Source organism: Rhinoderma darwinii, chromosome 5 (assembly GCF_050947455.1).
Source record: "Rhinoderma darwinii isolate aRhiDar2 chromosome 5, aRhiDar2.hap1, whole genome shotgun sequence".
Lineage (NCBI taxonomy): Eukaryota > Metazoa > Chordata > Amphibia > Anura > Rhinodermatidae > Rhinoderma > Rhinoderma darwinii.
In genome coordinates this window covers 129,936,351-129,948,949 of record NC_134691.1, presented here as the reverse complement: position 1 = coordinate 129,948,949, position 12,599 = coordinate 129,936,351, and the positions used below count along the sequence as shown (strand labels likewise).

The following is a 12,599-nucleotide window of genomic DNA, read 5'->3' as shown; positions in this document are numbered from 1 at the left end:
ATGAAAAATTAGAATCTCGTGCATCTTCCATATGCCACCAGAACCACTGTTCTAGGTGGTCCACGGCCGGAGATATGTTTTTTTTAAGTGATCGCCCTTCCCCTCAGTCTCTCATACTGTGTGAAGCAGCTTCATGCTGATAGGACAGCGTCAGAGGCTGTGAGGAAGCTCCACCTCAGGAGAATCGCTGGTGTAGACCAGCGATAATAATAAACTTTTTGGGACACTATTTTCACTAGCATTATCAGTATGACAGTGCATATTAAATTGGCTAGAAGATACAGGGGTTTTTTTTTTGTCGTCCCCCCCCCCCCCACCCACAGAGTAAGACTGAACATTATCAAATATTTTACAAAGATATATTTCACCATACAGTAACTTAACTTGCTGCTCAAGTGGTCTACAAGCATAGGTCATGTAGTTCTCAATCACAATGCCCTATATATTTTTAGCCAAGTACATAATTTACTTCTGCAGTTTGCAGGTCTCCAGGTTCACCGATCAATTGCTGCCTTGTATTTTTGTTTTGGATTAGAATCCTGTCCAGTTTGCTGGTGAAGTTGTGTGACTTCTCAAAAATGTAAAAAGAAACCACCTGACAGCCTTTTTCTTGTTTTATGCTACTACTTCAAGCTTCTGAATTAAAGGACATCATCAACAATGTTTGATCTTGTAATATAATGCGCTTGCACAAATTTATATTGCATTATACTGTAGTTACATCCTGACGCAGTTTTTGACTAAACACCCTCCAACTCTCTTTACTCAGCATGAGAGCATATGCTTTACAGCAGGCATATAGATAAGGGTTGTTTAGTTGGAATAACCCCTTAAAGAGCCTCTGTCACCAGATTATAAGTGCCCTATCCCCTACATAATGTGATCATACACTCCTCTGTACAACACCCAGTTGGTCAAAAGTAAAAACACGCCCAGTTGTCTATTAAGAAACTAATTAGCATAAATCTAAAATTGTTCATAACTTGCTCAAAAATGTTCGTTTTTGAAAATAAAAACCACTGTTATCTACATTACAGCGCCGATCACATTATGTAGGAGATAGGGCACTTATAATCTGGTGACAGAACCTCTTTAAAGTAAATAAAGTTTTTCACCGCTCTAACAGTACTGAGAAACCCAGTCCAACCTATAGACTTATAGACGGTTCTGCTCAGTCCACAAGTAATAGACAATCCACAATCCAGAGAAGGCGTATGCAGTTATGACCCTTGTAGTCCCACGGAGCTGTACACCGTGTCCCGATGCTCAGGCTCCAGGCAGGATAAATCCTATGACTCCAGTAAAGAAAAGGAGAAATAGTGCAACACCCTCTGTTTTTTTTTTTGCAATACGCAAAATTTATTCCATACTTACAGGAGATTAGAAGAATAAAAACGTTGGTGATTCAAATAAAATCAATAGCAGCACGTCAAACAAACTCACCTGACCCTGGGTTTCGACCTTCCGGATTCCTCTGGGGCATGAATCATGAAGCCGGAAGGGCGAAACCCAGGGTTGGGCGAGTTTGTTTGACGTGCTGCTATTGATTTTATTTGAATCACCAATGTTTTTATTCTTCTATTCTCCTGTAAGTATGGAATAAATCTTGCGTATTGCAAAAAAAACAGAGGGTGTTGCACTATTTCTCCTTTTCTTTATTGGAGTCATAGGATTTATCCTGCCTGGAGCCTGAGCATCGGGACACGGTGTAGAGCTCCGTGGGACTACAAAGATCATAACTGCATACACCTTCTCTGGATTGTGGATTGTCTATTGCTTGTGGACTGAGCAGAACCGTCTATAAGACTACAGGTTGGACTATGTTTCTCAGTGCTGTTCGAGCGGTGAAAAACTTGATTTACTTTTGTTTTATTTCTAGGTGTTTGGATTTCACCTGACTTTTTTTGCCTGCTCCAGCCTGAAAAATACTCATTGTTAATAATATTCATTGTGGCCATTTGAGCCAGGATTTACCTACATAGTCTAACCCCTTAAAGTGATTCAAAACTCTCCATTCACTGACGGTAGGCAATTTTTGCAATTTCGTGGAATTAAAACACAAACTATAGTATATTTGAAAGCGGCGGAATATGACCTTAATGAATAAAAACTTTTACATAAATCCAGAAAACCAAGATTTACACATACATTTTATGACTATAAGATGGATGTTCACAGCTTTGTTTCTACGATCTTCCGAATGATACAATGTTGTATTATCACAGAAACAAAAAAGAACAACTTTTTCCCGCAAATTACAGTAGGAAACTGGGCCAACATTAAGCCAACAGCTATGCCTTCTGATCTTACACCAATGGGGTGAGGGGAATAAACTGCTGCCAGACAACTCTTGTGGTGGCTTATCTCACCTGAAAACGAAGGATCTGGCATGTTGAAATTCAGCATGCCTGATCCTTTTTACCCCTGTCATCTGCATATAATACGCATTAGATAGACAGCCGGTCCCACCAAACTAGGTGTTTGATCAATATTCCTATGGGCACTTTATCCCTTTAGTGACCAGCCTATTTTTTCACAATTTCCATCGTCCCATTCAAAGAGCTATAACTTCTTTTTTTTGCGTCGACATGGCTGTATAAGGACTTGTTTTAATTCTGGACAAGTTGTATTTTTAAATAGCACCATGTTGGGGTACATATAATTTGATTAACGTTTAGTAACTTTTTTGGGGGTCTGGAATAGACAAAAAAACAATTGCACCACACTTTTGTGCATCCTAAAGTTACGCTGTTTACCATGTGGTATAAATAACACCATAACTTTATTCAGCGGGTTGTTACGATTGCAACAATACCAAATTTATATAGTTTTCCTATGTTTTACTACTTATTTACACAGTAAAAACACTTCTTTTTCAAAATAATTTGTTTTTGTGTCTATATTTGAAGAGTCATAACTTTTTTTATTTTTCTGTCGATGCAGCTGTATGAGGACTTTTTTTGCTGAACGACGTAGTTTTTATTGGTACCATTTTGGAGTACATGCGACTTTTTGATCACTTTTAATCACATTTTTTTTAAGCAGTATGCACAGAAAACCGCAATTCTTGCATTGTTTTTTATTTTATTGTTTACGGCATTCGCTGAGTGGGTTAAATAGTGTAATAGTTTTATAGTTGGGGTCGTTACGTATGCAGCGATTTCAAATATGTAGCTTTTTTTGTTTTTTAATAATAAAGCATTTTGTAAGGGGAGAAAGTGGGTTTTACATTTTTATCACTGAATTTTTATTAACTTTATTAAACTATTTTATTAGGCCCACTAGAAGAATTTACTGTGCGATCACCTGATCGCTTTTATAATACACTGCAATACTTTTGACATGGCCTAGCAGACATTAACTAGAGGCAGATCTGGGGGCCTTTGTTAGGCCCCCGGCTGCCATAGAAGACATCAGCACCCTGCGATCTTATCGCAGGGTGCCGGTGGGGGAAGAGAGGGAGCCCCCTCCCTCCAAAACCACTCATCGATCTTGCCCGTTTAACTCTTCAGATGCGGCGCTCAATAGCGAGCACCGCATCTGAAGGGTTAAGCGGGCAAGATCGATACTTATTTCGATCTTGCCCGTTCGAGCAGGGCTGCTCCCAGCCCTCAGCTACTTCCGGTAGCTGAGAGCAGGGAGATTTACCTGCTCTCCGCTGTGTTTGTTTATTCCGATGCAGCGCTGTAAAAAATAAATTGCATCGGAATAAAGCCCGTTAGTGGCCAACGTAAAAACACCTATGGGCGGTCACTAATTGGTTAAAGGGAACCTGTCACCAGCATTTCACTTATTAAACCAACAATACCTGGTTTCTTAGAGTTCCCACACCGTATGCTAATGACCATGAGTCATATCTTCATTCCTCAAGCCTTTCCGAGTTAAACCCACCTCCTTACTTTTGATTGACAGCTCCTCGCCTCCCCCAGCATCATGAAATCCCGCGCTTGCGCATCGATGTTCTGGTGCGTGCAAACAATGGGACACTATCGGCGCATGCACAGTAACTAGAGTTGAGGCCGGGACAAAGCAGGAAAGGGTATCGGACCATACATGACGGGCGCATGTGCGCTGTCTCAGACGAGATTTTGCCATTAAGAGCGGGCCAGTTTTCAGTGGTGGGCGGGCATAAGAAGTGGAACTAATGAGACTGCCGGATTATTACTATAAAATGGGGTAAAATGTTTGCAGACCGTTATTTACTATCGGAGGAGGAGTTTAGGAGAGGGAATAACGGAAATTTACTTTTGACATCAGCGGCCAACGAGGGGTGAGTAGAGTGACAGGTTACCTTTTAAGGCTGAGTTCACACGGGGCGTATACGCTGCATAAAAGCACACAGCGTATCCGCCCTGTACGCCACAGCGAATTTCGGGCGAAAAAGCACACCAAACTGGTGACGTCTCATCCCAGTAGACCGCTGCAGCCTATGATTGGCTGCAGCGGCGGTCACATGGGATGAAGCGTCATCCCAGGAGGCCGGTTCTCTGACATCATCCAGGCCGGCCACTTTGGAGGACGTTTCATCCCATGCGACTGCTACTACAGCCTGAGATTGCAGCGGTCACATGGGATGAAACATCATCCCAGGAGGCCGGCCTGGAGGAAGAAACAGACTCCTGGGTGAATCTAAGATTTTTTTTTTTGGAGTTGCGTTTTTTTTGGCGGCGAAGCCCCCGCAAAAAACGCAACAACTTCTATTTGTTGTGAGTTTTACCTCCCCATTGAAATTTAATGGGGGAAAACCCACAACAAATAAGCAGCGTTTACACAAATACAATAAAATTCCGCACTGAAGGTCATTTCTGAGCATGTTTTTCACTCCACATTTACGCAGCATGTGGATGAGATTTGTTTTATCTCATCCACTTTGCTACTGTATTTGCTGTGGATTTTCTGCAACAAATTCAGTTGCGGAATATGTGCAGTGTTTACGCAATGTGTGAACTGAGCCTAAGAGTAAAAGATTCTTATCTTGGTTCAGCCACAACCAGTTTTTTGTTTTTTTTTTAAATTTAATTTAAGGTTTACTGTAGGCTTGTAAAACAAGATTTTCGTTTTTTTTTTTTGTCAATTTTGCCTGTTGTGCTGGCACATAGTGGCCATTAAGAAAACTGCAAACCGAATACATCATTTTGTTTTTATATGTATAGATATAAAAAAAATAGATTTTTCAAAGTGTAACTTTTAATCAATTGTTATTTTAATCCATCATTCATGAAAATGTTGATGCTAAATATTCCAAAATGTTTGTTTTTAAACCCAGTTTTAAGTCCCAATAAATACAGCCAAGACAGAGGTTTTGACATTGATCCTGTAACTGAGCCAGTTCTAACCGTATGTTTAGGAAACTAAGAACCAGTGTAAATAAGAATGTTCACCTTAAAGGGATTTTTCAGTCTTGTATAAATAATGATTTATGACCGTATGATAAAGTGTTATGTAAGGCTGCATGAACACTTCCATCGGCCGTTGTATGGCCGCTAATGACTGTTCGTGAAACACAGGCTGCACACGGATGGCTTCCGTGTGCAGTCCGTTTTTTCACGGACCAAATCGATGTAAAGGCCGAGACTGTTCCGTCAAAAATGGGCAGGAGTAGGACCTGTCCTATTTTTGATGGATCGGACGCACGGTTCCGTTAAAACAATGGAAGTGTGCATGGCCCCATTGAAAGGAATGTATCAGGGTGCTATCAGTTAAAACAACGGGTAGCACCCTGATGAAAAAAACTGAAGTGGGCATGAAGCCTTAGGCTGGGTTCACACAAAGTTTTTTGCAGGTGGAAATTCTGCCTCAAAATTCAGTTTGGAAGTTTGAGGCAAATTTTCCTCTCCCTGCACGCCGATTTTCGCTGCGTTTTCCGCCTACCGCCATTGAGCGATGCGGGCATAAAACTCCGCAAAATACGCTTTCTCTGCCTCCCATTGATGTCAATGGGAGGTCAGAGGCGTAAATGCCCGAACATAGGGCATGCCCCTTCTTTCTCCCGCGAGACGGTTTTACCGCTCGCGGGAAAAAGACGCCTCCGCCTCCCATTGAAATCAATGGGAGGCATTTTCAGGCCGTTTTTGACGAGTTTTGCAGCGCGGTTTCCGTGTTAAACTCCTAAAAAAAAACTGCGTGTGAACCCAGCCTTACTTTGTAATATACTTTGTTTGAATTTCACCGTATTTTGAGATCTCTGAACATTTGTAGGTTTGTTACAAAATCAAAACTAGGCAATCCTCTTTGCGCAGCAGCACAAATCTCTGAGCGCATTGCCTAGATAGGGAACATTGTGTATCACCCTCTGTTATGAGACTCTTTTGCTTTGTTTTTTTAGCCCATGAATGAAAACAAAATGTTTTTATTCACTGATTGGAAACTGGAATCTTTCAATAGTGAGGAATTACTAATATATTAGAAAATTACATACACTTGCTTTCCATTTTAATTAGGAGTTTTCCCACAATAATTTTATTTGCTTTTATAACCTGTTAATGAGACAGGTTATAAAAGTTTGGTGGGGTTCTGACCTCTACAACCCCTACTATTGCCGTGTACGCGAGCCACTTTGTTCCTGTTCTTGGCAGGAAAGCTGGATGAGCATGCGCGGTCTCTTCCACAGACTTGAATGTGCTTGTCGGAAACGAAAAATGCCTTTGAAGGGGGACATCACGTTCTCATCCTTCTCTCCAGCCATGGGACAACTTTTAAGCTCTGTTTACGGGAAAATTCATTTAAATATGTTACATAATAGTACAAGTGTTCAGTTCTATTATGCAATACAATGCTGTCCCAATATTCTGGGTTAATGAAAAAAATATGTTTATCTGTACCTTTGACCGCTACCAAGCAATTGGGGTTGCAGACTATCTGTTACAGGATAGAGGAACATAAGTTGGCTCATATGAGTAGGAAGTTGAAACTGAGATTGCATATCTTTCATTGTTTTTTGTTTTTTTTACTTGCTGTGCATTTTCCTATATTATGATAGTCATACGTTTCGTGGTTTGCACAAAAACACTTCAAAACAAAAATGAACACAGAGAGAAAACCTTGTGTATTAATATGTTATGTTCATTAGAAATGTTGTTTTTGCAATTTACTGTATTTTGTTTTCAGGTTTGTAATTAATAACATTTTTCCTAAATGCGACAGATTTTTTTATTTATTTTGTTGTAGTATGAATGTGTTCCATTCATCAAAACAATGCGCTATAAACAAATAGATGAAAACCGATTTTCATTCATAGCTAAGCAATTGGGATATAAGCCATCTGAATCCATGTAAATCAGTTATGTGCAAATGTATTTCACTGTTAACTACAATGTAATGTCATGTATAGATATACTGATATGAACAGGGGACTAGCTATGGATTGATAAATATAGATATGAATAATATCAATCTACAGTACACACACATTATGCATGTGTCCGCACCCTTCCAGCATTGGCATATTTAAGTGAGTAGGATGTGAACATTTCTCAACCCTAAATATAATTTGCCTGGCTGGTTTCCCTCGACTCAAAATGATTTTCCCTTTCTAATTAACTCTGCATAAGGTTAATGTATTAATTAAACATTAAGCTTGCCATGTTATGTTAGGAACATGGCATTGTTCTGTGATGTTCAAAATGTCATTGTTGAACAGTTCTATGAAAGCTTCAGGCTCACATTAGTTCACGTTTAACTTGCTTTTCCCTGTACTTAGAACCTCCTATTTGTTCATCATTGTGATTCTTTATGGAAATTGGTACAAAGCCTGTGAGGTTTTGACAGATGTGTGTGTGAGAGTAATACTTTACTTCTCTTCTTTGTGTGGACACACACTGTACCTTTTTCTTTGACTATCACTTTTACATCTTCCCTGTGCTTTTGTACTACTCTGTCATCTGTTTTCTTTCATTCTTCTTTCCTCATTGTGACCTCGGATCATATACTGTTATTTTCCAGGTCATTGATGCGCCGAATGTAATGGTATATGCTAATACATCTGGATTTTAAACTAGTCTTGGTTGTTTTCAAGTTTTTTTCTATTGCAGTTGAGTAACCTGCAATGCTGTGAAAAAAGTGATGTTTTTTGTCTTTTCCTAGGGGAGAGACCATTCCAGTGCAGATATTGTCCATACAGTGCCTCTCAAAAAGGGAACCTAAAGACACATGTGCAGTGTGTGCATCGGGTACCTTTTGACAACAGCGAGTACCCAGACAAGCAGCTTCTTGGAACCCAAGATGACAATCCCTACAGTTATATGGAGGAACAGCTGGAAAATTTGCCTTCAAATCATCAAGTTCCTGGGGCTGTCATAATGAAGTGACGAAAGCATTACATGTATTGACCTATTCCTTGTGCAGGAGTAAATCTGTGCTACTTAACAATTTATACTAAATGAAGATGTAGGAGAAAATACATCCATATCATTTTAATTCCTGTTTAGTTGAAAATGTCAGACTTTTGTTTTTAGAAATGGCAGATGTTGCGATGACCTAAAATACTTGCAAATGCAGCAGATTTTCATCAGACACTGGATGGAAGGATAGGTACAGCTTGACACAATTTGGACCATATGTAATTGTAAGCACTGATCTGTTACCTGCTTCAGAGGACAACTTATGCGTAAGACTAGGGAGTAACAGACAGGCACAATAAATGCTTTGGATTCATCTACCACTGATCTGCTAAAAGCCAGACTGCTCAGTGATGTTGCATAATAATATGCAGTTGCTCAATCTGAAGACCATGCTGTGATGTATATTGTCTGGCCTTTGAGGATGTTCCACAAGGTTCCACGTTACATTGGTGACTGAAATGAACAACAAAACACTTAGTTATGCTCCATGAACACTAATACAGGGGGGAAGCTTATTCATTTTACTCTCAGGACCTTTTTATAATAGGGCTACTTTCTTAAACCTGCGCGTAAAAGATTATGCAAGTTGTTTTTTTTTCCCTTTTGTTATTGCCACACATCAAGCTGCAGATTTTAGTACTGTACAAGATAGAAAATGTAAACAATTACAAGAAAAAAAATAATTCAAAATGCGCATGGAATAGCATGCATGGATCTATCTTCCCACTGCAAAAACCACCCTTCTCCAAGCCGGTACCTTGGGAGAGGTCTTAAGATATATATATTTTTCCTGTTTATAGCATGTTTAAAAATGTTACTTATTCATTTGTTTCTGTTATTTGGTGGCATTCAGGTTGTGGGGGGAAAATAAGATATAAAAAGCTTTATATACCTCTTCTGCAACGACATTTTTATGGTGAGGTGATGGTAAATAAAAGCAAATGAAGCAGTGTACTCCAATTTAACCATTCAGTCCAGAAGGCTTTAATGCAGTGTGGTACTGACTGGAACTACATATGTATTCCATAGATATAAATATTTTTTCCCCCTTATTGCTGTGACACTATGTGCTACAGCAATGCCTCTAAGAGTCTCAATTTTTGCACATATGATTTTATGCATTATCAAGAAAAGTTACTGCTGCCTTGAAAGAAACTGTTCTGTGAAAAAAAATTGCAAAAGCTTTACTAGTGTTTTTTGTTTTTCTATTGTAACCTTTTATAAAGGCAGAAATGGGTATAAAAATCCTAGCATGCTAAATATATTTTTCAAAAGAAGCAATAATTTTACATGTACAGATATAAATCTAACCTTTTAATACTGGCGAGAGCAACAGTTTACTTTGTACTATAAAGAGAAGCTTTTTTTCTTTGCCTTTTTTTTTTTTAAATAAGTATTTGGGCTTATGATAAAGATTTTTTTGTTTTTAAAATGATAAAAAAAATACTACTTTTTTTTTTCATTTGCGTGTTTTTCCAACATATATTTTGATCTAGTTTATTGTTTAAATGCAGATCCTAGCAATATTTTTTAAGACCTTACAATGTGCATACCAGAATTATTTTTTTCGCATCCCCCTTTTCCCCCTCTACTGATTTATTAAATTTGGAGTTGTACATATTGCCTGGCTAGGCAATACATTTTAGATTCTTCTATTTGAAGTATTTCTTTGTTATGGATGCATTCCATGTCTTTACTTATATTAATATATAAGTATAATCCGGTTACATTTTAACTCTACACTTTATTACGATTAGTGGACTGCTCCTTCACTATATTTAATGTGAATGTTTGGAAAGGCACAGTGAGGGTATAATATATGGTCTATTATTATCAAAACATTGAAAACATGACAACTATGGTATTAAACAGTCTAGCTTTCGGTGTTCGTTCAATAAAATAGTGGTCCGCTCTCATTTTGGCACTGCCTTGAACATCTGACAAATGGCAGGAAGCATGACTGTCACTGATGCTATGTTGGTATTCAGCAAAGTTTGCAACATCAGTGTTTCTTTATTGTGAACAACTGGAAGGGGAAATAATTGTAGGTAATTACATGCTGTGTACAGTTCAGAAATAAGATTCACGTAATTGAGCAAGCATTAAAAAAAAAAATATCCACGTATCCTAACAATTCTTTTTTTCTTTTTGTATTATCACCCTATTTAGTGGTGTAGCTTTTGTGCTCTTATTTTATCATCAGTATTGTGTTGATTTGTTAATGTAGAAATCTGCTAGGCTATAGTATTTAAAATGATTTTTGTTATTTATTTAGTCAACCTGTTTTGATCAGCTTTTAAAATTAATTTTGGCCTGACACACTCCTGTTAACCATCTGTGGACTGTTACATAAATTTTCCTACTACCTCTACCAATCTACTGTTTCTCACTCTTTTAACAGGTTATTTTTTACAGCGCTCTAATGTAATTTACACAATAAAGGGTTTGATTGTTTACACTGGACTTGTGTTGCCTCTTATTTTGCTACAATCGAACCCTCCTTCTTGCTTTCTTTGTTTGGAAACAGGGTTTTTGAATACACAAAATAATGCACCATAATCCATTAGTATAGTAGGTCTATAAAAATTGCTATGGGACATACATGTAACAAGCAATAATAAACTGCTACATTTTTCCCCAAGCTCTTAAGATAGGCCTTCAACGTGTGACCAGTGGGGGGCCCGAAACTCAGGAATCGCCACACTGAATTTGGCTGAGCTGCACTATCATACAGATTTTACACTGATGGATGGAGCTGTGTCAATACTGCAGTGAATCCCAGTAAAACAAGAAGGCAACAACGTCCACAAATAGTGAATAAAACAATGAGTCCGTCTTGAAATTTAAAGGGAATGTGTCGCTAGAAATTTTTTTTATTTTTTTTTTGTTAAACAGTTAGTATATAAATGATTACACATTGTTCGAATTTTTTTTATTTTTTCACAAGTCAGGAAATATTATAAATTAGATTCTAATTTATAACCTTTCCATGTGCTGGTCACTAGAGGGAGCAATTCCAAAAATTGCAGCATTGGCATGTGGTAAAGCAACCTCATTGCTTTATGCTGCAAAATTGGAGAAGACACACTCGCTCTAGTGTGCTCAAACAATCCCCCCTCCTTTATCCTGGCTAGTGCCAGGAGAAAGGAGGAGGTTGAATGTTCAAACCTCCTACACTGTGTAACCGCCATTTTTTGAGCGAATGCACAGTGTAGGAGGATTAGATACAGTGGTAATCACACAGTATAACACGAACATACAGACACATCACATACACAAACATAACTCACCTGCTCCTGCCGCCGCCGCTGTGCCGTATTCCATCTCTGTATGTGTCGTTAATCAACACATACAGAGATGAAAAAAAAATGGCAGTCCCCATAGAGAAGTAAAAGAAAGAAAAAAGTACAACACAAATAAATAAAAGGTATTTTAATGACCTAATAAAAGCAATAACGTATAAAAAAAAATATTTGGTGACACCTTCCCTTTAAGTCTGTGCGCTATTGCCTTTTTGTTCTACAGTGATTGTCTGTGAGGGATAGATCTATCGCTGTGGTAATATCCATTTCAGCCTCTATTATTGTTGGGGAGTGCTGCACCCGAGTAGCTTTTTTTTAAAAACTTTTTTTAGTCCTGCAAACACGTCGGTGCTTGCTGGGCTCTATGTAGAGCCGACGTGAATTCACAGTGGGTGTTAAAAACGCGATCGGGTGTCTCAGGGTAGCGCTGACACCCGGAGCGTGCTGTTAACCCCTGCCTCTGGTCCCGGAGACATGATTAGGACATGAACCGATCATGTGATTGCAGGGAAATTTTGTTGTAGCAACAAACTGGAAAGTTTGTTGCTATAACAAACTGGAAGGTTTGTTGCTACAACAAACATTTCCAGGGACCGATTGCAGGTGCTGCTGTCGGTTGTCATAGCAAAACTGGAGGCCATACAATGGCCTCCGGGTCTGCCATGCACAGAAATCTATGAGGACCAGCCAGAGGCCAGTCCTCATAGGCTTCCTGTCAGTGTGACTCTCCGCGTCACACTGACCGTTTAGAAGTAGTGTAATGTAAGTAGTGTAATGTATTATAGCAGCTATCAGTGCTGCAGATCTTCAAGTAAAAAAGTAAAAAAAAAAAGTAATGTTTTATAAATGTGTAAAAATAAGTTATGTTACAAAAACAAAAAATGCTTTTTTTCCTATAAGTCTTTTTAATATAGGAAAAAAAATGAAACCGTTGAAAGTACACATTTGGTATCTCCAA

The 12,599-nt window shown here is 38.6% G+C and overlaps 1 protein-coding gene and 1 long non-coding RNA gene across 12 annotated transcripts in view; one reads left to right on the top strand and one right to left on the bottom strand.

The window, feature by feature from the left end:
- The window catches only part of ZNF516 (zinc finger protein 516), a 147,631-nt gene extending 136,834 nt beyond the window's left edge, over positions 1-10,797 (top strand). For 9 of the 11 annotated variants that reach the window (XM_075826507.1, XM_075826508.1, XM_075826503.1 and 6 more), the window contains one exon: positions 8,083-10,797. In XM_075826507.1, coding sequence (XP_075682622.1) covers positions 8,083-8,306 — 224 coding nt within the window. In that variant the 3' untranslated portion in view covers positions 8,307-10,797. The remainder of the gene's footprint in view (positions 1-8,082) is intronic. The other 2 variants (XM_075826513.1, XM_075826514.1) reach the window with 2 other exon arrangements.
- Positions 6,453-7,861, bottom strand: LOC142651600 (uncharacterized). The gene is made up of 3 exons (XR_012847650.1): positions 7,824-7,861; positions 6,822-6,858; positions 6,453-6,702 (listed from the first exon to the last, which is right to left on the bottom strand). It is a non-coding gene; the product is annotated as an uncharacterized LOC142651600 (long non-coding RNA).
- Positions 10,798-12,599: the final 1,802 nt, after the last annotated feature.